This window comes from Salvia miltiorrhiza, chromosome 5, assembly GCF_028751815.1.
Source record: "Salvia miltiorrhiza cultivar Shanhuang (shh) chromosome 5, IMPLAD_Smil_shh, whole genome shotgun sequence".
Taxonomy (NCBI): Eukaryota; Viridiplantae; Streptophyta; class Magnoliopsida; order Lamiales; family Lamiaceae; genus Salvia; species Salvia miltiorrhiza.
This window is the reverse complement of record NC_080391.1, coordinates 29,719,361-29,743,323: the sequence shown is the minus strand read 5'-3', so window position 1 is coordinate 29,743,323 and position 23,963 is coordinate 29,719,361. Positions and strand designations below refer to the sequence as shown.

The 23,963-nt window shown below is 37.8% G+C and overlaps 2 protein-coding genes across 2 annotated transcripts; both read right to left on the bottom strand.

Annotated features, from left to right (window-relative positions):
- Nucleotides 1-9,080: 9,080 nt before the first annotated feature.
- On the bottom strand, nt 9,081-10,985 carry LOC131026378 (tetrahydroberberine oxidase-like). Its single transcript, XM_057956246.1, has one exon. It carries the CDS (start codon nt 10,977-10,979, stop codon nt 9,354-9,356), a length of 1,626 nt encoding a protein of 541 aa, XP_057812229.1. The 5' UTR covers nt 10,980-10,985; the 3' UTR covers nt 9,081-9,353.
- A 6,913-nt stretch (nt 10,986-17,898) lies between these two features.
- Nucleotides 17,899-18,656, bottom strand: LOC131025778 (acyl transferase 4-like; the record flags this gene model as incomplete). The annotated part of the gene is given in 2 exon segments (XM_057955563.1): nt 17,899-18,002; nt 18,005-18,656. Coding segments are annotated over 2 exon segments (756 nt in total), but the record flags the coding sequence as incomplete, so codon positions are not given.
- Nucleotides 18,657-23,963: the final 5,307 nt, after the last annotated feature.

Below are 23,963 nucleotides of genomic sequence, written 5' to 3'. Positions count from 1 at the left end.
GCTTTGGGAGGTTTCTTGGGTTCTTTTGGTCGTTTCTGGTGTTTCTGCCCCCAGCTTCTGTAAAGTTGGGGTTTGGTCTCCGTGTTGCTTGGGCGTCTGTTTCTTTGACGCTTCCTTTCTTCAGCTGTTTAGCTGTTCTGTTGTTAGGTTTTTTCTGTATTGTTCACCTTTGGGTTCCATTTTTGGTTTTGGGGGCCGATTTCCTAGGGGCAATGGTTCGGCCGGAGCCTCTGAGGTTGACCCTCCGCCTCTTCCTGTTTCATTTTGTCTTGTTGTTTTTTAGTCCTCTTTTTGACGACTCTTCCCTTAGTTTGCGCTTTGTGCTTTCAAGGGTTCGATTTTTTCTTTTTTCAATAAAGTTTATATTTCAGCAAACCTAAAAACCCCGCAACACACCGCGAAGGTTGTCTTTGCTATGTTTTCTGGATGCATGCTGATTTGGTGATAGCCTTGAAAAACGTCCATCATGGATAACAATTCGAACCCGGCCGTTGAATCGACTAGCTGGTCGATACGAGGCAAGGGGTAACAGTCCTTTGGGCAGGCGGTATTTAAGTCCCTGTAGTCCACACATATTCTCCATTCTTTCTTTTTCTTCTCAACCATTACGGCGTTGGATAACCACACTGGGTATTGTACTTCCACAATATGGCCCGCTTATAGCAAGGCCTTGACTTGTTCCCTGATTGCTGCATCATTCTCTGGCCCAAAATGCCGTGTCTTTTGAATAACTGGCTTCTTTGTTGGATCGACATTTAGGCGATGCTCTGCTAATGTCCGATCAAATCCCTTTTAAATCAGCTATAGTGAAAGCAAACACATCAGCATTGCACCGCAAATATTCTATCATTTCCCTCTCCAGGGCTGGAGGCATCTTGGTACCCACGCGAATGAGGAAGCCTGTCTTTCCCGGGAATAATTCCACTAACATACACCTGTCGTCTGTTGAAATCAGCGGTTGCTTATCTGGAGACCTCCCGATTTTCTCTATCTCAACTCGTTCCACTGTGTTCCTTGAACTGCTCCCAGCTCTAGAAACCTTCTCCGCTGACCCTCCTTGGAAATTTTGTGCTCTTTTACTCCCGGACTGTGTTGTTAAACTTTTGACGAAGCACTCTTTTGATGTGATCTGGTCCCTGTCATTTTCAAGCGGGAATTTCACCTTCAGGTGGTACATAGAAATCACAGCCTGGAAGGCGTTCAGCGCTGGCCGTCCGATGATGATGTTGTAACTTGGTTTCAGAAAGTCCACCACCAAGAATTTGAGAATACGAGTCCGCGAGGCCCCTTCTTTTTCCCACATCATTGGTAACTCTAGAGAGCCTAGCGGCAAAATAAATTCCCCCGTAAAACCAAACAGTGGATTACCCGGTGGCTTCAACGTGGCGTCCAGAGCCATCGCTGTCAAACAGTTCTTGTAGATTATATTCACAGCGCTATCCGAGTCCACAAATATACGGTGTACCGTGCAATTTGCTATATCCGCAGAGAAGACCAAGCGGTCATCATGCGGGTAAACCAATCCGACGTGGTCCATCAACCCAAAAGAAATGCTTAGCTCCCTTGCAGCACTGCGAACACTCATGACTTGGCTATGTAAAGTGTCAGCCCTGCACGAACGGATAGTTTGCTTCCGCGCCCTATTAGATATAGACCTAGTTTCTTCCCCAATGATCATATGCACCTGCCTTTTTTCTTCGCGGGGTGGAGCAGCCTTGTGATCGTTCCCTTGATGCCCTTGTTTCCTTCCAACTCTGGGATTATAATTATTGTCTTGCAAGTACGGGGGTGGTGTCTGCTTTACAAATTGATCAAGCTTTCCCTGTCTCACCAATATTTCCAATTGATTATGCAGACGCCCACAATATTTTGTAGGGTGTCCATAATGGTTGTGGTACTGACATAACAGTCCATTCGGTCCTGGCTTGGGAGCCCCTGTTGCGAAATCCCATGGAGCCCTGAACCATGGTTCATTTTTGATTAAGTGGAAAATCTCCTCTTGAGGTTTATTCAAAGGAGTTTTATCGGTGAGTCGGTTGACATTATTCACTCCCCTATAGGTTTGCTCATTACGAGCGGGCTGGTATGTCGGCTGCGCTTTTGCTGGCAGCACTCGGGGAGGCAGTCCCCTGTACGGTGATCTCTCTTGATGACGGGTGTCCGATGTCCCAACCTTATTCTCCACTTTCTTGGGCTTGTTGCCACTGTATTCTGTCTTTCTAGTAGCCCTGGCTTCCTCCAGTTGTATGTACCCTGGGAGCCGGGCTAAGATATCATCAAAGTCCCTTGGTTGTTTTACTTGCAAATTATCAAAGAAAGCCCCGGGTCTCTTAGCCCACGTACGAAAGCATAGCCTTAATCTGAGATTCAGCTTTGGGCACCTCCAAGGGTGCTTTGGTAAAACGGGCAGCAAACTCCGTCAAAGTCTCAGTGGGTTCTTGTTTTAAATCCATTAATGACATAGCAGTCTTCGCAGCGCGTTTAGAACTTGCGAATTGGCACATGAAGGCATCGTGTAACTGTTCAAAGGAATGGATATAATCAGGCTCCAGAGTTCTGAACCACTGCTAGGCCATCCCCGTTAGCGTGGTAGAGAAGATTCTACACTTGATCCCTTTCGTGTACTGATGTAACGTAGGGGTGGGACGGTACGGTATACCTTATTAAATCGACCATACCTTATACCTTCGGTATGGAGAAAATTCATACCTTTACCTTACCTTTACCTACGGTATACCTTAAGTACGGTATGGAGAACATACAAAACCTTTACTGTACCTTTATTTCGGTATACCTTACCGAATTTCGGTATACCGCACTTCAACGATATACCAAAATAATCGGTATTACCGAAATCGAAAAAATTCAATACGGTACAAAATTGATAACTTATTTATTTAAAATATGTTTAGATAATGAATAATATTTAACAAATATAATAATGACATAATAATTAAAATATATCACAAATAAATAAAAAGTAATACACTTATTATTAATGATATCAATGTAAATTTACACCCATCAGATGTAACTTATAACATCTATATAATTTACTATATATTACATGAATGCATACAAATATGAGAATATAAATATCATCAAATGATATAAGAGTGAATATAATTTAATATAGTATAAATTATTTATATTGATATCATAACACAATATATTGATATAATTAACTTACATACTATATTATATTTTATTAAGTCTTATATCATTTGATGATATTTATATTCGCATACTTGTATGCATTCATGCAATATATAGTAAATTATATAGATGTTATAAGTTACATATAATTTATATGTTAGACGTAATATTATTTATAATATAATACTAATATTATAACTATGCTATTATATATGTAACTATTATAAGCTAGATGTATAATCTATTGTAAAACAATAATTTTCGTTATATATTATAACTATACTATAATATCAAAATAAACAATTTTATTTTATTGTATGACTTATACTATTTACTATATTTTATTTATTTTTGTATCATTTGATAATATTTATAAATTCATGTACAATTGTATATATTCACATAATATAGATTATATACATCATTTTATAAAATTTATAAATATTTTTAAAAATATAAACATAAAAATATATATTATATATTTTAAAATTATAGATTTTGATACGATATATACCGCGATTTTTGATATACCAATATATACGGACAACTACGGTATATCAGAATAAGGTATTGTACCGTATTACCGGTATATACCGTATATTAAGGTATACCAGAATAAGGTATGATACCGCATCAACGATATATATTAATAGTCGGTATACCAATAATACGGTATCATACCGTGTTCCGGTATATACCTTTAATACGGTATTTATTGATTTTTCCGGTATATACCGCGATATCGGTATACACCGATATACCCCGGTATCTAAAAAATTCATTCCTTTACCTTACCGTAAATCTTCGGTACGGTATCATACCTTACCAAAAAAATCGGTATACCTTAAATTCAGTATTTTACGGTACGGTATGGCCGGTATACCGAGTTTTCGGTATATTTTTCCAGTCCTAATGTAACATGATCATAGTTTCAAACCTGGCCATGTGTACCTCCGGGTCATCAGATCCATCGTACTCCATGTTAATGGGTTTATAATGGCGCGGTAATGGATCTGCCAAGATATAATCCGAGAACGGACTTGACCCTGTCATAGCAATAGTTTCAGGATAGTACTGCTTGTGGCGGCTTTCTCCCTTGCCTTCCCCAGTGCAGTGCTGACTGTCATGTATGCGCTTACTTTCGCTAGCTCTACTGGCATGCTTGTTTTTCTCCCGCAGATGGTCACGCCGATCTTGATGACTTTTAGCCCTGGAATGGGTAGAACCCTCATACCGTCCCCTTTTTCGTGAGACAGACTTGCTTCTTTCATTTGCTTTTTCCTCAATCACTTCCTCCAGCTCTTGGAGGTGTCGTTGCATAGCTGAGACCCTCTCTTGCAACTGAGCTGGATTCTCCAGCTCTGTGCCTTTTGCCCGTCGTTCAGTGACAGGTTTAGTTTGACTGGAAGTATCCCCAATATCCTCAATACCCTCCATATCTCCCAGGAACACAGGTCCCGAACGACGCATATCCTTGACTTTGTCAGCCTTGACTTCTCCTGCCCCTTTCGGAGGGACGATGACAGCGCTCTGCACTAAAGGTGGTGGGTTTTCAGTTGGTAATCCCCCAGGAATAGTTTGAGCCGGTATTCCAGCAGTCCCAAGCCCTGCTGCTGCTAGTAATCCCAAATCCAGCGGTGGTGCAGACGTTCCCAACACCTGCCTCATGCAGGCGTAGCTCAGAAAGGACATCATCTGTTCAGTCATGGTAACGTTAACCAGCCCCGTTCCTTGTGCAGTTGACCCTTGTTCAGTTGGAGTCACTTGCAGCCCTGACAATATGGGCCTAAGTGGGCCAGTAGGTGTGCAGTCCTCGACCTGAATTCCTTCATTAGTGACAGTAGCAGCTGTATTAGGAGCAGGAGCCCTGCCCTCTCCCGCGAAGTCCCCCAGCAAGTTTTTGATGATATTTGTGTCCTCTATGACCTGTGGAAACAAAATTAGAAATCCCAACAAGAAAAATATAAAGTAAATTCTCTAGATATCACGTACTCCAATTCGCAGAGGCGGCAGATTATAAAAATTAGGGCTGGCAAATCGTGCGCGCGGGTCGGATTGCTATCGGGTCGACCTGATATCAACCCGACCTGATAAGGCCAAACCCGAACCCGACCTGATAAGGAAATGCTAGAACCCAACCCGAACCCAACCTGATACACCTAAACCCGAACCCAACCCGAACCCGATAACAACCCGATTTGAATCGGGTTGACACGACCCGATAGCGACACGATCTGATTACGACCTGATAACAACCCGATTTGAATCGGGTTTACACAACACGATAGCAACACGATCTGATTATGACCTGATAACAACACAAATTTGATTTGATTCATTCACATGAATAATAATATAAAAAAAATACAAAATTCATCACATATGCTCAACAATCAACATATCCAATAAATCAACAATTCAACATATGCCAAACTAAAAATCCAATCAATATAAAGCATTAAACCAATAAGCTTAACAAAATATAATAAGCTCAAATGAAAAAATAACAATGCATCAACCAAGAGTCGTCAATCCCTAACATAACTACAACATAATCCAAGTGAGCTTAACAAATCATAACATAACTAGACTAAGTGACAGCCTTCATGCAACAGCAATAGTGGAGACCGAAGAAGATTCGGTTTGAGGTTCATCATCGCCATGTAGAAAGTCTTCGGCTAACTTAGATGGTGGTACTTCGCTTTTGAAGGCTTTGAACGAAAAAAAATATGAATTAATATTAAATATATATCAATAATATAAAATGTTAACATTAATAACACAAAAAACTCATACCTTTTTCTCCAAACAATCAATCTCTAGTGCAAATAATTGATTGAAATTTGAAATGAATGAAACCCTAAGGCCTAAACTAAGAAATCGAAAATTTAAAAATTAAAATAAATATTTAATAAAAATAATAATATCACTATCGGGTTACCTGAATCCGACCCGAACCCAACCCAACCCGACCCAAAATTATCAGGTCCTTATCAGGTCGACCCGATAAGGACCCGAACCTTATCGTGCGTGTTACTAACCCATTAATTTCGTGCGATTTCGTGTCGTGTTTTCGTGTCGTGTCGAAAATTGCCAGCCCTAATAAAAATCATGCGAGAAAATCCCAAGAAATCCAACGGATCCAACAGATCTCGACCGCAAATAAAGTGACAGAAACCACATCCCACGAATTCCATAGATCTGCCCGCAAGGAACTCCCAACACCCCGAGAAACATAAATTTGAACAGAAATTAGCGCAACGAAAATCATAATAACGCAGAAGATACGTCAAAATTAAAATCACGTAAGATGCATGCGAAATTATGAAAACCCAACAAACACCCCATCACGAGATCGATCAAAACCCCAGAAATCACACGCAAACAAGTGTAAGTGCCCATCAAACCCGAATCCTCGGTAAAGATGTATAGCTTGTGCCAAGAAATTCGGCCGAGCAAAGTCCATGCACAAACTTTCTTCACGTCTTAAGCTCGATCCGCAATTTCTCACAGACGACACCAGTTGATGAGTTTGGTATTTTCACCCTTTGATTAAGGAGAGAAAGATTCACCTGTAGTGTAATAGCGGATTGAGAGAAGGCAAAGAAAGCAGCTAAAACGAGAGAAAAAATTGTATTAATGTTTGAATAACGTGTGTTTACAATGACCGGTACATCCTCTATTTATAGACGCCTAAGACAAGGGTAAATTAGTAATTACACGACTGATAGTGACCCTGGCAATTAGAGAGAATCTTTCGAGGTCGTTATCGATCGGTGATGCTCCCAATATTTCCTAACGCTGCATCTGTCTTCCAGCTCTGAAGTTTTCCTCTTGACTAAGTCAGCTCTCTCCGAATCCTAGCGTGGCCCCTTCCCTACTTTATTCTAGATCTGACCCTCTGGCCCGCTCCCCTCTTCTTTGGTTACATCAGCCCTGACACTTATGACCTTTGAACCCTCTCGAAGTGGCCCTGAATCCCTTACCCTTCACGTTTTTCCCTAAAAACACTATCCAGGCTCTTTTCTTCATAGTTATTCCCAGCGCTGACTCCTTTGGTGTTGTCAACCTTCACTTTACGCATAATTTACTCCTCATCAAAAACTAATTTTGACGGTGCACATTTTGTGTCCAGATACTTAAGCAAAATACACAAATAAGTGCCACATAACATTAATCTGGGGACATAAAACGGATTTTAAGGATACATATTTTTTGTCCCAATACTTGAGCAAATGATACAAATAAGTGCCCAATATTTCATTTGAAGGCACAAAAAAATATCCCTATAAACTTATCAATATATTTCGAAACATTTTAAAGGGCATTTTTATGTGCCTCTAGAAATCAATTTCGGGGCATAATAAATTATCGGGTAACCATATTGAGGCACATAAAAAGTGTCCCCAACCCTATTGGGACACGATACTTGGAGGCATATGTACTAAGTGCCCCGAAAATAAAAATTGACCCAATAGAGCATATATTGGGGCATTTTTTGGTGTCCGAAAAACCATTTTTCGTTGTAGTGAAAAGTTAGTGACTATGTATTGTGACAGCCAAAGTGTCTTGCATCTTGTGAAGCACAATGTGTTTAATGAAAATATAAAAGCACATTGATGTGTGGCACCATTTTGTAACGGATATTGGATTAGTTGAAGTTATAAAGATTGGAACAGAGGACAATGCCGCAGATATGTTAACCAAGACTTTGCCTACTTCTAAATTCAAGCATTGTCTTAGGTTGATTTGTTTGTTATGTCAACAGAGTATTAAGTTGTGGAAGCCCTGTGATGGAGCATCAGTGAGGGAAAGTTATAGAAATCTTATGTCGTGATCTTTTAGTCAAGGTCGAGAGTCGAGATTGTAGAATGGAATGACCGCAAAGATGCACGAGGGGCTATTTTGCAATAAACATAAAGTTGGAGGTTTGAGTTGCAAAGAAGTACGAAGTCGTTATAACAGCGCATGCATGTGCATGAAGGCTGAAGTCGTTTCTTTCTTTCTGTAGCTTATAGCAAAATATATAAAGTGTGTATCTTGAGTGGCAGCTGTTGGTGTGTTGTAATCTTAGTCTTGGCATAGATGTAGCTGTGAGATAAAGGAAGGATATTGCTGTAACCCTGTTGTGTGCGTTTCTTGAGAGTTTCAATGTAAAGTTTGTACTGCTGGTGAACTTCTCCGGCATGATAGTACGTAAGATTATGATTAACTCCCTTCGTCAACGTAGGTCGATTTGATCGAACCACGTAAAACCTTGTCACGTTCTATTTTCTTGTTTGTGAGTTTTCGATCTTGATCGTTCATAGTTAACATCAACAATACTAATAGGAGAAACAAGAATTAATTCTAATGTTGGCTGTTTAAGCCTGTTTTAATGATATTTTAATCATATGAAATTGCGACTTCATCAACTAAATCCATCAGCATATATATAAGTGATAATTATAATACACGAAAGCAAACACATTATGCTTTATAATATAGGAGTTTTGGCAAATAAAATCACGAACTATTTCGAGTTTGCAATTTTAATGCGACTTTTGAAGTGTGACGAATTAAATCACCACCTTTTCAATTTTTGCAATTTCGTCCCCCATTTTTTTTTTCGGTCGCTAGAGTGTTGAATTGGAGCTTACGTGGATTAGTAAAGACGGCGCCGTTTTTGTGAGGCTTAAATGGCGTCGTTTCGCACAATTTCAATTAATTTTTTCTCCAAATTATAAAGAGATTGCAACATGTGTTCGCAACATAATTTTCAATATTCATCAATTTTATAGAAAATAGAAAACAACGTCATAATTAACATAAATATTATGTAGCGAACTAATCCACGTAAACTCCAATTCAGCAATCCAACGACCGAAAAAAATTGGGGGACGGAATTGCAAAAATTAAAAAGGCGGTGATTTAATTTGCCACACTTCAAAAGTCACGTTAAAATTACAAATTCAAAATACTTCGTGATTTTATTTGCCAAAACCCCTATAATATATTCATAAACCAATCAATTTATTACAATACACGAATGACAAACAAATTAATCACCATCGTTATACGAGAAGATACATCAGATTATCAATACATGTACATGGTAGTACTACACCTTATTACATAAACCAAACACATCAATAAATTCAATAAAAACATATATGCATGCATATAGACGCAAATATCGTGTACCTCATGCTCAAGCCCTAATCCCCTTCCTTCGTCCACCTCGACTGCAATGGCGGAATGCTCTGCTCATTTCTGAAAAAGTTGTGTGGATCAACTGCGGTTTTCACCCGAACAAGCCGATCGAAATTGTCCTTGAAATATTTCATGCCCCAAACGCTTGCTTGCGCATAACTGGTCTTTCCATCATCATTGTTGACTCCAATATCAAGATCTCTGTAGTTAATGTAAGCAGCCCTCGGAAACTTGGAAACATAAGTAGCCATGTAACTGTAAAGCCTCCTAATCCAACTTATGTAGCTGTCCGAATTCTGGTTCTCACTTTCTTGCCAGTACACCAAATGCTGGATTTTGTATAGGTTTCCAGCCCTGTGAGGAAACGGAATGGCGGAAGCCGAAATTTCATCCATTCTACCGCCGTAAGGGCTGAAGATGACCTCCGCCTCATCGGCTTCTGGCTCGTAGAACAGTCTCCATATGCCTTCGAGCCCTTGTTCAGGAATCGGTTTCTGCACATAATCTGACTTGGCTTTGAAGTATCTTACATTTGGCTGACTTCTGTTGAGAAGAATTTCACGTGATTCTATGGGGAAACCGGCGAAATATAGGATGGATTCGATCCAGCTCATTTCGATGCAGTCTTCTCTCACTAGCCCTAGCTCAGGGAAGCTCTCTTGCATCAACGGCAGCAATCTGTCGACCCCGCCGAGGAAAATCGAATTGAACGAAGCACGAACTGTTGCGTTCCTGCCGCCTTCGCTCGAGTTAGCCCTTCTCATAAGGATTCTTATGAAAAGATCCTGGTCGAACCTGGGCGCAACGTACTGCCATTTGTGAACGAGTTGAGTCGCATTTTGTTCCAACGTTCTGTCGACTGTGAAAACAGTGACTGTTTCCGGCACATCGACCAGTTGCACCTTCCACGCAAGAATCACGCCGAAGCTAGCGCCTCCGCCGCCTCTGATCGCCCAGAACAGATCCTCGCCCATTGATTTTCTATCGAGAATTCTGCCATTAACGTCGATTATTCTCGCATCGATGACTTGATCTGCCGCTAGGCCGTATTTTCTCAGCAGCGTGCCGTAGCCGCCGCCACTGAAATGACCGCCAATACCAACAGTCGGGCAAACGCCAGCAGGAAACCCTAGAACCGGGCTTTTCTCGGCAATCCTGTAATATAAGGAACCGATGGTTGCACCAGCTTCAACCCATGCAGTTTTCCCCTCAGCATCAACTGTGATTTCACTGAGGTTGATCAAATCAAGGATCACAAACGGGACCTGCGATACATAAGAGAGTCCCTCGTAGTCATGGCCGCCGCTTCGAGTTCTGATCTGCATGTCATTCTCTTTCGCACAATATATGAGAGGAGGGATTTGGGATTCGTGTTGTGGGGTTACGATCACGTGTGGTTTAGGAGTAGAATCCGACGTGAATCTCATATTTTGGATGGAGAATCGAAGGATGGAAGAATAAGATGAGTTGGTAGGGGTGTAAACGTTGCTGGAAATCGAAGAGTAGTTGTGAAATTGTTCGGACAGGCATTCGAGAAACTCTTGGTGATCATCGGCAGAAGCTGCTGCCAATGAGCACCAAAAGATTGCAAGAAAAATGAGCGTAAGAGTAGAAATGGTTGGAGCTTTCATATTTGAGAATTGTTCAGTTTGTGTTTTAGGACTTCAGATCGCGCTCTATTTATAGGGGGAAATGTGGGATATGTAACTATGAAGTTGATTTCGTGAAATTTGAAAGATGAGATTTTTGAAATTGAGTTAATTTCATGATATTTGACGAATACTAATTTCTTTTGAATATTACTATTCTTTTGTTCACATATTCTCATTTTCTAGGCCTGTTGAAAATTATTGTATTCATTAATTGCTATTAGACATACCAGCTCCTTTCCTGGAACAGTAAGTGTGAAATTAAATGTCTGAATATATATGAGTTTATAGTGATTTTTTCTTCGGAATTCAATTGTCATATATTTATGAATACTTCCAATCGTATGTTACCGTACGTACATTCAGGCAATGAAGACCTTTTTATTAAGCAGAGAGGCTTATGGTTCAAATTTCATCGCTCTCGCATATATACTTTTAATTGAGACAACTAAACACAACTGGCAAAACGTTTCTTTACAATTAGTAGGTTGAAGACTCAAGTTACCTAGAAGGATTCATTAGTATGTAAGGGTTATTTTGTAGAGTTAATATATAAAACTATCCACTTTCATATTGTAAAGATAAAAATTGTCCACTAAAATAAAAATAATAAAAACTGTCCACTTTTTGATTGAAAAGACAGAAATACCCCTTACTTTAAAATTTAAAAAAATGGCCACTCATTCCTCTCTTTCTCTCCTCTCTCACTTCCCCTTCACGTCTCTCTCTCTCTCTCTCTCTCTCTCTCTCTCGCCACTGCCACCTCTCCCTTTCTCCGCCACCATCTCTCTATCGGCGTCGAAAATCCGCCACACTCTCCGATGCTGACCTCCTCGCCACCCTACGAGATCTAGAATAAATGTGTTCTGAGGCGCAGATCCGTAGAGGAAGTGAAGGAGGTGGCGCAGATCCGAGGAGGAGACGCTGCAGATTATGCCAAAACCTGCAAAATCTGGAAGCTTTCTCCCCACACTTCTGATGCAGATCAAATCCAGCACCGTGAAATGCTCGTCGATCCAGATCCCGGCCAGAGAAACGTTGCCGTCGGAGATGCCGCGGTGGAGATTCGCGGCGCTGAGTCCAGCCGATGTCAATCTCCCAATCCTCACATCGATCTCGAACAGCGAATCCTTCGTCTCGTTGTCTCTCTTCACGGTGGTGACGGAGATGGAGGGTGCGTCGGAGAAGAGGCGATTTGCGAGGCCTTTCGATTAGGGTTTCGTCAGATTTCTAGCGCGTTCTCTCCTCCGGCGAAGCGCCGCCGCCCCGACCTCAGAGCGTCCGCGGCGAGGAATGTGAGCCTTGATCTCATCGGTGCGCTTCAGAGCGTCCGCGGCGAGTTCCTGCGACAGCTTCGACGCCCCGACCGCCAGCTCCTTGGAGCGCTTTGACGCCTCCGACACGACGCGGGAGAAACCGGTGGAGCCGAGCCCCTGCGTGAACTGCTGCGATTTCGTGGCCGCCTCCTCAGCGAATTCCCGAGCTCTCAGCCAGAAATCCATTGCGAATTGGGAGATTTTGCGATAGAATTGAATAAGAGTTTGGCTTGGAGATGGGCATTACAAATTTTTTGATGCCAAATTGTGAGTTTGCGCGTATACGCATCTTCTCTTCTCGGGAAATTAAACTTTGATTTTGCTCGTATAAATACAATAGCTTCATGCCCAGCAATTATTTTCGATTTTATAATTGTACCAGTGCACTTTTAATTTGTTGATATTGGATAGGAAATTAAATCCATATTTTTTAAGTGGAGTGTCGATTTCATTAAGGATGCGTTCTTCAATTCACAACTAGATCTATGAATTCACAACTTAATGTTCTTGATTTCACAATCAGATCTATGAATTCACAACTTAATGTTCTTGAATTCACAACCAACTCGATGAATTCACAACTTAATATTCTTGAATTCACAACGAGATCTATGAATTCACAACTAAAAATTGAATTCACAACCAAAATAAATTCTAGTTTTAATTGTGAATTCAAACTTTAAAAACTCAAACTCACAACTACTTGAATTCACAACCAAAATAAATTCTAGTTGTGAATTAAATTCAGGTTGTGAATTCGACTGATTGTGAATTTACAACCAACATAAATCTGGTTGTGAATTAAATTTTGATTGTGAATTCGTTTGTTGTGAATTCACAACCAAAAAATTCTAGTTGTGAATTAAATTTTGGTTGTGAATTCGACTGGTTGTGAATTAAATTTTGGCTGTGAATTCGACTGGTTGTGAATTCACAAACAAAAAATTCTGGTTGTGAATTCGACTGGTTGTGAATTCTCAATTCACAACCAGTGTTTTGGTTGTGAATTCACACTGGTTGTGAATTGCGGGATTTTTTAAAGGGGTGATGTAAAGTGGACATTTTTTTAATTTTTAATGTGAAGGGTATTTTGGTAACAGTGGACATTTTTTAAGTTTTTTATTTTAGTGGACATTTTTTATCTTTACAATATGAAAGTAGCCATTTTAAAAATCCACTCTATTTTGTATATATTTTTTCAAAATGATCTATACTTATATGGATTGCCTATTTTATTTTGAGTTGGTCTCTGGTGCGGTTGACCGCATACCATGCGGTTAACCCTGACGAGAACTAGCATATATATAGTAAAATTTGGTAAATAGAAGCAAAACAGCAATGTGGTGTAGTGGCTACAATCGCGCCTTCAACACTTATCTTGAAGGGGAGGGGTTCGAAATTCTTTTGCCCCATTTCTTTCTTTGTTTTTCATGTATTTTTTTTCCCCTTTTTTTTGTTTTTTTTCCCCAGTTTTCTTTTCATTTTTTGCCTCATTTTTTTTTTACTTTTTTTCCTCTTCTTCTTACCTGCATTTTTTTCTCTCATTTTTTTTTACATTATTTTATTTCAGTTGTTTCTCTTGTTTTTCCTTTCTTTGCGTTTTTTACTGTTTTTTTTTTTGGATGTTTGTTTTTCATTCTTTTTATTTCAGTTTTTTCTTTCTTTTTATTTTTTGATGTTTCTTTTGACAATATTTTTTATTTTATTTTTTGTTATTTTTCATTATTTCAATAATTACTTTTTCTTACAACAATGAATACGTGAATAATTATTTGATTATTTTTTATGTATTTTATTTATTTCTACGTTATTTAATAAATATAAAATATCCATTTGTTAGCACAAATGTAGACTTATGTTAATATAAGTATTTTCTTTCATTCAATATAAAATATTATATTTTCTAAACCGTAAACCCTAAACACTAAATCTTAAACTCTAATAGAAATATTTACTTTTAATAAATATAAAATATACATTTGTTAGCACAAATGTATACTTATATATTTACCTTTCATTCAATATAAAGTGTTATATTTTCTAATGTAATTATGAATACTAAATCCTACACACTGAATACTAATTAAATCCTAAATAATGAATACTAAACCCCTAATGGTAATATTTGCTTTTATTTATCCTAAGATATACATTTGTATGCACAAATGTATACTTATGTCAATATAAGTATTTATTATCATTCAATATTTTCTACAACCTAAATCCTGAAAATTGAACCCTAAATAATCAATACCAAACCCTAAACACTGAATACTAAACCTTAAACCTTGAATACTAAACCCTAAACCTTGAATACTAAACCCTAATGGTAATATTTACTTTTATAAAGCCTAACATATACATTTGTATGTACAAATGTATACTTATGTCAATATAAGTATTTCTTATCATTCAATATTTTCTACAACCTAAATCCTGAAGACTGAACCCTAAACACTGAATACTAAACCTTAAACCTTGAATACTAAACCCTAAACCTTGAATACTAAACCCTAATGGTAATATTTACATTTATAAAGCCTAACATATACATTTGTTAGAACAAATATATACTTATGTCAATATAAGTATTTCCTATCATTCAATATTTTGTAAACTCGAAACATTGAATACTAAACCCTAAATAATTAATACTAAGCCCTAAACACTGAATACTAAACCCTAAATAATGAATACTAAACCCAAAACACTGAATACTAATTAAATCCTAAATAATGAAGACTAAACCCCTAAATAATGAATACTAAACCCTAAACCTTGAATACTAAACCCCTAAGTAACTATTGATATGATGTAATGTAATCTTAGCAAGTGAATGTTTTTGTAAGTGAAAGTAGTTATTGATGTGAAGAAAAGTAATGTTATTTTCATTCGTTAATACTTTTATTCTTAACTATTTGGTCAAGTAACAATTATTGTGGACAAATGTAATAATTTAGAAACATTACATCTCATTGTAACAATAATAACTTTTTATTTGATTTAAAAAAATTACTTTTTATTACGACAGTAATTACTTGACCAAATAGCTAAGAATAAAAGTTCTAGCGAATGAAAATACCATTAATTTTCTTCACATCAATAATTACTTTTACTTACAAAAATAATTACTTGAGAAAATAACTAAAAGTAAAAGTTCTTATGAACAAAAATAAACATTATTGTGAAGAAATGTAATATTGTTAAAACATTACCTTTTATCATATCAATGGTTACTTTTTCTTAGGACAATTTTTACTTGACTAAATAACTAAAAATATAAGTTAATCTAATGAATAAAAATAAGCACTACTTTTATTCATATCAATAATTACTTTTTCGACTATAATAATTACTTAACCAAATAATTGAAAGTACAAGTTCTAATAAATAAAAGTAACTATTATCATTAACAAATGTAATAATTTTGAAACATTTGTTCACGATAATTGTTATTTTACTCACAAGAACTTATACTTTTAGTTATTTGCTCAAGTATTATTGTCATAAAAAAAAGTAATTATTGTTATGAAGAATGTAATATTTTAAAAGTATTATATTTTTCACAAAAAATATATAAAAAAATGTAAAAGAAAAACAATCGAAAAACAAAAAAAAATACCATGAAGGATAAAAAAAGGCAAAATATAAAAAAAATGCAAAAGAAAAATAGTAAAATTTTTAAAAATGCAAAAGAAAAAAAAATCTGAAAAGAAAATATATATATATATATATATATATATATATATATATAAATGCAAAAAAAAATGAAGAAAACAGGAAAAGGAAAATAAACATAAAAAAAATGGAAACAAAACTAGAAAAAAACGTAAAAAAATAAATAAAAGGAAAAAAAAATCGCTAAAAACCGCAAAAGTGAGGCAAGCAGGTTCGAACATATGACCTTGGGGAGAAACAAGGCATTACCGCTGCACCACTTCATCATTTTGTTATCTTCATTCAAAAACTTGAACATATACGCCAATACATGGGTTAACCGCATGCTATGCGGTTAACCGCATGCAATGATTTGCGTTTTATTTTCTAGAAAAAGTGTATTGGGCACAAAATTAATATAGATTGTCTTATTTCTATTATATATTTTTATTTTAAGGGTAATTTTTTAATTACATATTATATATTTATGTAGAACATAATAATTTATTAAATATTATACTAAATCTATTTGATATATATCTAAATATTTTTGTAAATTACATATTATATATTTAATATAATTTGCAAATCAAACAAATTAATAATGAGAAAGGGAATGACATTCAATAAGAAACATATTATCTTTGGGATAATTATTTATTTAAATTAATAATTATCCCAAAGCTAATATGTTTCTTATTGATGGCAAAGCAGATTTACATCAAATTTATAATTATGACAACATCAGTTAGCCGTAAAATTAATTGTATTTATTTGTCATCTAAAATTTACATATTAATGAGGAAAAAAAAGTAGAGTCACGTACAAATTAATAGTTATTCTACAAAATAAATAAAGAACTTATGCTATTTTACAATAATTAAAATGATGAAAAAAGTATATTTCAGATAAACTTAGTATTACAATGGACGTATACCCTATTTATAGTACTCTACCCTAAGAAACAAGGGTAAAATCATTTCTCTCGGTGCTCACGTGTACCGAGAGAAACAAGGGTAAAATCAGTTTTTTAAGCTATATATGAAACTGGTTTTAAGTAAATTTGGTTTCTTTTAAGTGGTTTGTATTAGAGTTTTTGTTGTAGTGGTTGTCATGTTTTTTTATGGAACTAGCTAGTACATCCTTCCGTGCAATTTACCGGTCACAATATATTTTATTATTTTAAAATTTTAAAATTATATAAAATGTATTCAGATAATTGGAAACAAAAAAATATATTAATTTAAATATTAGTATTTGACTTAAAATGGTGTACACTACGGCTGAGTTTACTTTGATGGATAAATTTATCCATGGAAAAGGAAGGATAACAAGAAATTATGCCTTGAAATGTCTCATTTCTTTTCCAACATTTGACACAAAAGAGATGTTCACCATTTTTCCTTCCTTATTTTCACTTCAAGGATGGATAATATTATCCCTCCATTTTTGAGGGGATAATATTATCAATCCTTGAAGTGAAAATAAGAAAGGAAAAATAGTGAACATCTCTTTTGTGTCAAATGTTGGAAAAGAAATGAGACATTTTAAGGCATAAATTTTATTATCCATCATTTTGCATGGATAAATTTATTCATCAAAGTAAACGCACCGTACAAAAAAATGGTGTGAACAGTGGCGGAAATTAGCGACGGAAAAAATCCGATCGAGAAAATTGCGGTGTTCTCGACGGATTAATGACGGGAGTTTAGTACCGTCATAAATCCCTCACAAATCCGTAGACAATTTTTAATTTTTTAAAATATTATGGGAAAAGTATCAAATAAGCCCCTGTCGTGGTGGCCCTTTTCACGTCTGGCCCCCTATAGTCGAAGGGGTATCAACTAAACCCCTAAACTAATTAAAATCGAATAATTTAACCCCTTGCCCTAACGCCTAGTTTAACGCCGTCCGTCGTAGTGTTTTTTTTATAGCTTCCCCCAGCCATAGTCCACCTCCATGAACCCCAGCCCCCACTCCGATATGAAGAGCGTCCGGTATTCCAGCGGCGGAGCGAATGGGTCCCTCATCTCCCCCTCACCCACTTCCCAAACTCCTCCGCCAGCCGCGCCTTCCCCTTGATCACCTCCACCACCTCGTACACGTTCTTCGCCACCACCTTGCCGCTCCTCGCGCTCATGCTCACGGGGAAGAAACAGTTGCCGTAGAACCCCTCCGGCAGCGGCGGCTCCACCACATGCCTGCAGTTCGCGAAGAACACCAGCTTCACCTCCGTCTCCTCGTCCAGTCTGATCGCCTCCGTGCGCTGCCGCCACAGCATTGTTGCCACCATCTCGATTGTGGAGCACCTCTTCCCGCTCCGCTGTTGGAATTCCTGTTTCAGCTTTTTGATTTCATCCATGGATACATCGATTATGGCCGGCTCTAGCTGGTAGTCCGAGACGAGAATAGCTAGGGAGAGTGGCGCTGATGGCGGCGATCGTGGGAGGAAATTTCGGCACCACTCCGGCGCGGTACTCGGTGCCTTAGCCCCTCTAGCCATTTCTCCGACCGCGTTGAAGAACTGCGCCGCGCCGAGCCCGTCGCATATGCCGTGGCAAAATATCAGCCCCATCACGAATCCCCCGCAACCAAATTGTGTTACCTGCATTTGCACTAGAGGATCTACGCCGGCAGTTTGTGGCGACGGAGGAGGCAGTAGGCTGTCATAGGGGATAGGGGCCCGCAAAATAAAAAAAAATTAATTAATTAAATTATACAGACGGCGTTAAACTAGGCGTTAGGGCAAGGGGTGAAATTATTCGATTTTAACTAGTTCAGGGGTTTAGTTGATACCCCTTCGACTATAGGGGGCCAGACGTGAAAATGGCCACTACGACATGGGCTTATTTGATACTTTTCCCAAATATTATTTTTATTTTGTATATGTTTGTCGTTAATTCGTTGTAAATTATTAAATTTAATTAAAAAATTAGGGTCCCATCTACAATTATAATTTACAAAAGTAATTATTTTTAATATTTCGGGCTGCCGGCTAACAGAAATGCATTTTTAATTTGGATATTTGTCTTTCTTCATTGAAAAGGGTGTTGTCCGATTTGTTATTCCATTATTCAAATTCCACAAGGTTCTATCATTGTTTATTACTACTCCCTCCGTCCCGTTAATAATAGCACGTTTCTTTTCGGCACGGAGAGTAAGGAGAATAAAATTAAGGAATAAAGGTGTATGGTCCACATGATTAGAATTGTGTTTAGGGATTGTTTATTATTTCTAATTTATCAATATATAAAAACATTTATTTCTTGATTCATTAAATAAATTTAAAATCTATAATTAATTAATCATTTCTTACCATTAACACGAATTTCACAAAAAAAAAAAAGTTTCCAAAGTAAAATAGGCAGGAAGATTGCATTTTTTTTCTTCTTAATTTTGTTAACTTCATCAGCAGAAACAGCTGCCGTCAAAATTCACGAAATCAACAAAAATCGAGATGAACTGAAGTAGTTTTAGTAATTAGGAAGAACATGAACTGGGGTGAAAAATCAAAAATTCATGAACTGGGTGAAATTCACGAAATCAACGCAAAATAGAATCAAAATACCAGAACAAAATTCACCAAGCAATAATAAAGATCCTAAAAATCAACAAATATTCACAAAATTCACGAAATCAACAAAAATCAAGAAGATGGAGCCGTCGGGCCGCTGATATAGTTTCCTCAGAGGGTGTGTAGGCGCGACGATGGAGCCGCTCAGATCTAGCGCCAACCCGTGCTAGGGTTTCACGCGGAGGCGGCGGCAGATGGAGCAGGCGCAGAGGTGTGGAGGCGGTGGTGGTATCGGCGCTAGGCAGTGGAGGCGACGCTAGGGTTTAGGAGGTGGTGGTGGAGGGATGAAGGAGTAGGCGGCGGGTGGACGCAGAGTCTCCGCGCCGTCGCCGTGCAGGAGGAGGAGAGACGGAGTCGTCGAGGAGAGGAGGAGAGGCGGCGAGTGAGAGTAATCGGGAGTTAAGAGTGAGAATATTTTTTTATTTTTTTAAAGTTGTTTAATTAGGCTTTTAATTAGAGTTTTAATTAACATTAATCACTCCCTTATTTTTTCCAAGATAGGAAACGTGTCATTAATAGCGGGACAATCCAAAAAGAAAAACGTGCCATTATTAACGGGACGGAGGGAGTATGATTTAGTCGCACCTCGATTATAGTTATTTCTTTAAGAATCGGGGTGTGACAATTTCAGAATGAAAATCACAAACGTTCTAGTTTATCATATAATTCAAAGTTCGTTAAATATTCATTACAAGATACATATCCACTTGCTTCAAGATCGAAATTACCGTTTAATTTTTCTCATTTTTAGTATAAAAGTCATAAACCAGTTTAACAGATAATTCACATTTCGTCACCTTTCACTTTGAATATGAAATGATGACCAAGTCCCACAAGGGAATTTCTATGTGTATATCCGTCCACATTTGATTAATTTCTAGAATTAGTTGAAGATGGGCATTCAGAAAATAGATAGTACGTATGTACCACAATTTTTTAAGTTTGACAGATAATATAGCATAACAGCAGTATATAACAAAGTCAACTCACATGCGTTAGTATCAAAATTAATACAGTATAATGAAAATTCCAACTCATCTCTAGATGAGAATCCTAAACATATTCCCCCATCCCCATGTGGTGATAATACCGAAATTTGTGTAGACTTAATTGCACTACTAGTTAATTTTACACCAAATTTCAAAGTGAAAATACTAACTAACCTAGATATTTGTGTTTTCCCTAAAAATAATTGAGTGGACTTAAAAAATGTCCAATGTCCAAATTAATATAGTAAATAAAAACTATACTCTCTCCGTTTTTTTATAAGTGTCCCATTTAGTTCATTTTTTTGTTTCTCAATATATAGGTGTCCCATTTCAAAATTTGAGAGTATATTTATGACATTTTCCTATTTTATCCTTATTTAATACTTGTATGAATGTAATAATTAGTTGTATATATGCATTTATTATGAAAATTACTAAGGTTACAAATGTAAAATATCTTATTTTATTGGTGTGTGTATTTTGAAGGCTCGGGACACTTAATAAAAAACGGAGGGGATATTTATTAAGATAATAGATTTAAAATTTAACTACACTTACAATTTTACTCTTTATATAAATAAATAAATAAAAATTATCTACTGAATTTTTAGTTGTGAATTCGAATTTTTGAGATGGAATTCACATCCAAGACTATTCTTAGTTGTGAATTTTATCTTTAAAATTCGAATTCATAACTAAGATCATTCCTAATTGTGAATTCTAGTTTTAAAACTCGAATTGATGACCAAGACTATACCTAGTTGTGATTTGTAGCTTTAGAACTCGAATTCACAACCAATTATATTTTCGAGTTGTGAGTTATGGTTTTAATCGAATTCAAAACAAAATTATTCAGAATCGTGAATTTTAGTTTCAAAATTCGAATTCACAATCAATCTATTTTGGAGTTGTGAATTCTAGTTTTAGAATTCAAATTCACAAATAAGACAACTAGTTGTCAATTCGAATTTTAAAATTCGTATCACAATCAAAACTAGTCAGTCGTGAATTCATCGAATTGATTGTGAATTTAAGAACATTAATAAAACAAACTCACCTCATATATAACAATTTTAGAAAATTTTCCCAATTTTTGTTGATCATCTCTCTCACCTTCTCAAGCACTATAAAATAAATTATAATATCTCTCATCTTAATCTCTGACCCAATTAAAAAACTCTTCAAATCTGCAATTTTTTGTTCATGGATTTGATAATTACAGGCTTCATGTTTCTGCAGTGAATGCTAACCTCTCACCGGTAACAACACATCCTTTTATGTTGCTTTTGATGGATTTCTGATGGTCAAACATTCAACAACATTTTGCATCATATAGAACGTTGTGGACTGTTTTATTTATGAAGTCAGTTGCAGGAGATAGTTGAAAGTAGAGGCATATACATCATTCCGTTTGTACACCTGGTTATGGAGACCCTAACCGGACTGTTAGGAGGCTTAGCTTTAATTTGACATTGAGAAATGAGGAGCTTGCTGGTCAGTTGGGACTAGGACCCAAATTCTATGATCTGTCTTTGGATTTTCCATGGGTGGGCAGCTTGCTTCACATCACTTTATAGATATCAAGCTAGGGCTTTCTGTCACATCTATACGTTCTATGATTGTACCAACATATTTGTTTTTAACTGAACAGATTAACCCGACCAGTTATGAATTATATTGGTGGCCTGGTTTCCCTTCATAACAAGACCAGTGGGCTCTTGGTGTAGCTCACTACATGCCATGACTTACCTACTGGTGGAACACTCAGAAATTATTTCCTAGCTAGTTCAAGATTTATTGCTCACCTCCCAGATATTTTCACTAATCCAGACAAAGAACTACTTCCAATTAAAATTATCTCTTTGACCATGGAGCATTAGGTAACTGGTTTTACTTTCTTTTAATTGCAAAAAAAACTACATTATGCAGGCTACAGTTTTCAAGAATAGCATAAATGATGAGGAAACAAATTCAAAGGGATGGCTTAGAGGGTGTTTGGCTGAGCTTATAAGCTCTTTCAAAGTGTTAGCCAAAATAAGTTCTTAAACAAGTTATAAGCTGTAAAATTAAGCTCTTAAGCTCCCAAATAAATAAGTTCCTCTACCACAACTTATTTTCTCATCTTTTATAAGCAACACGCATTTTAAAAAAATAAATCAACTATGATTTTTTATTTTGGGGTTATTGCCATAAAATACATCAAGTTTGTTAATTTTCTTGTTTATATCATGACCTTTTGTTTTGGCCAAAAAATACATGAATTTATGATTTGTTGGTAAAAATCCCACGGCGAGTATCTCCGGCGAAATCGAAACTTATGTGTCATTTACGTGGCTTATGTGGCAGTGACGTGGCATTTAATTTATTTGAGAATGATGATGTGTTGCCAGTTGCCACTCTCCCCCACCCACCCACCCACCCACCCACTGTCCCATTTCTTTCCCCCCCCCCCCCCGCCCCCGCCCCTAACCCCAATCCCCCTCACGCAGCAGCTGCCCATCACTCCCCACCTTCTCTCTCCCTCGGTCCTCCTCCTGCCGCCGTCACCGGACGACAGCGTCGTCGGCGGAGCCGGCGGCCCTGCCTCCTCTCTCTTCCCCCTTCGACCTATCTCCCTTCCCTCATTTCTCACCACCCTCTGTCACGCTCCTCACCGCGCCCAGCCGCTACCGCGCCGCGCGATCTTGGCCGCCCGTCACCATCTTCTCCTGCCCGGCATCGCCTTCCAAACGCCATTTCTCCTTCAATTCACGGCGAGACAACATCCACAAATTCCAAGCTTAGCACTGAGAAGAACAAGACTGGATTCGCCCACCCCCGCCGGCGGGCGGAGCCTTCCCCTTTCCCCAACCCCGCTACCACCACTTCCCCTCTCGATCTCTGCCGCCTTCACCCAAAGTTTTCCAATTTGCAGATCTATAATTCAGCATGGTGAAATTGGTGGTTTTGGTTGAGTTTTTGAAGAAATTGCTGGTGGGGGAGATGGTGAGAGAGAGAGAGAGAAAGAGGGGATGGTTAAGGGATGAGAGGGCGGCGCTACCGTCGTCGGAGAAGGAAGAAGGGGGAGGGGCTGCGCGTGTGTGTGTGTGTGGCGCAGTGGGTGTGTGCGTGTGTTTGTGTGTGTGTGTGTGTGAGAGAGAGATAGAGAGAGAGAAACAGGAGATGGTTAAGGGATGAGAGGGCGGCGGCGGTAGCGGCGGCGACGCTACCGTCGCCGAAGAAGGAAGAAGGGGGAGGGACTGCGCGTGTGTGTGGCGCAGTGGGTGTGTGCGTATGTTTGTGTGTGTCTGTGTGTGTGTGTCTGTGTGTGAGAGAGAGAGAGAGAGAGAGAGAGAGAGAGAGAGAGAGAGAGAGAGAGAGAAAAGTGTGTGTATGTATGATTTGGCAATCCCGGCAGCCACGTTGGCAATTCCGGCAGCCACCTCAGATT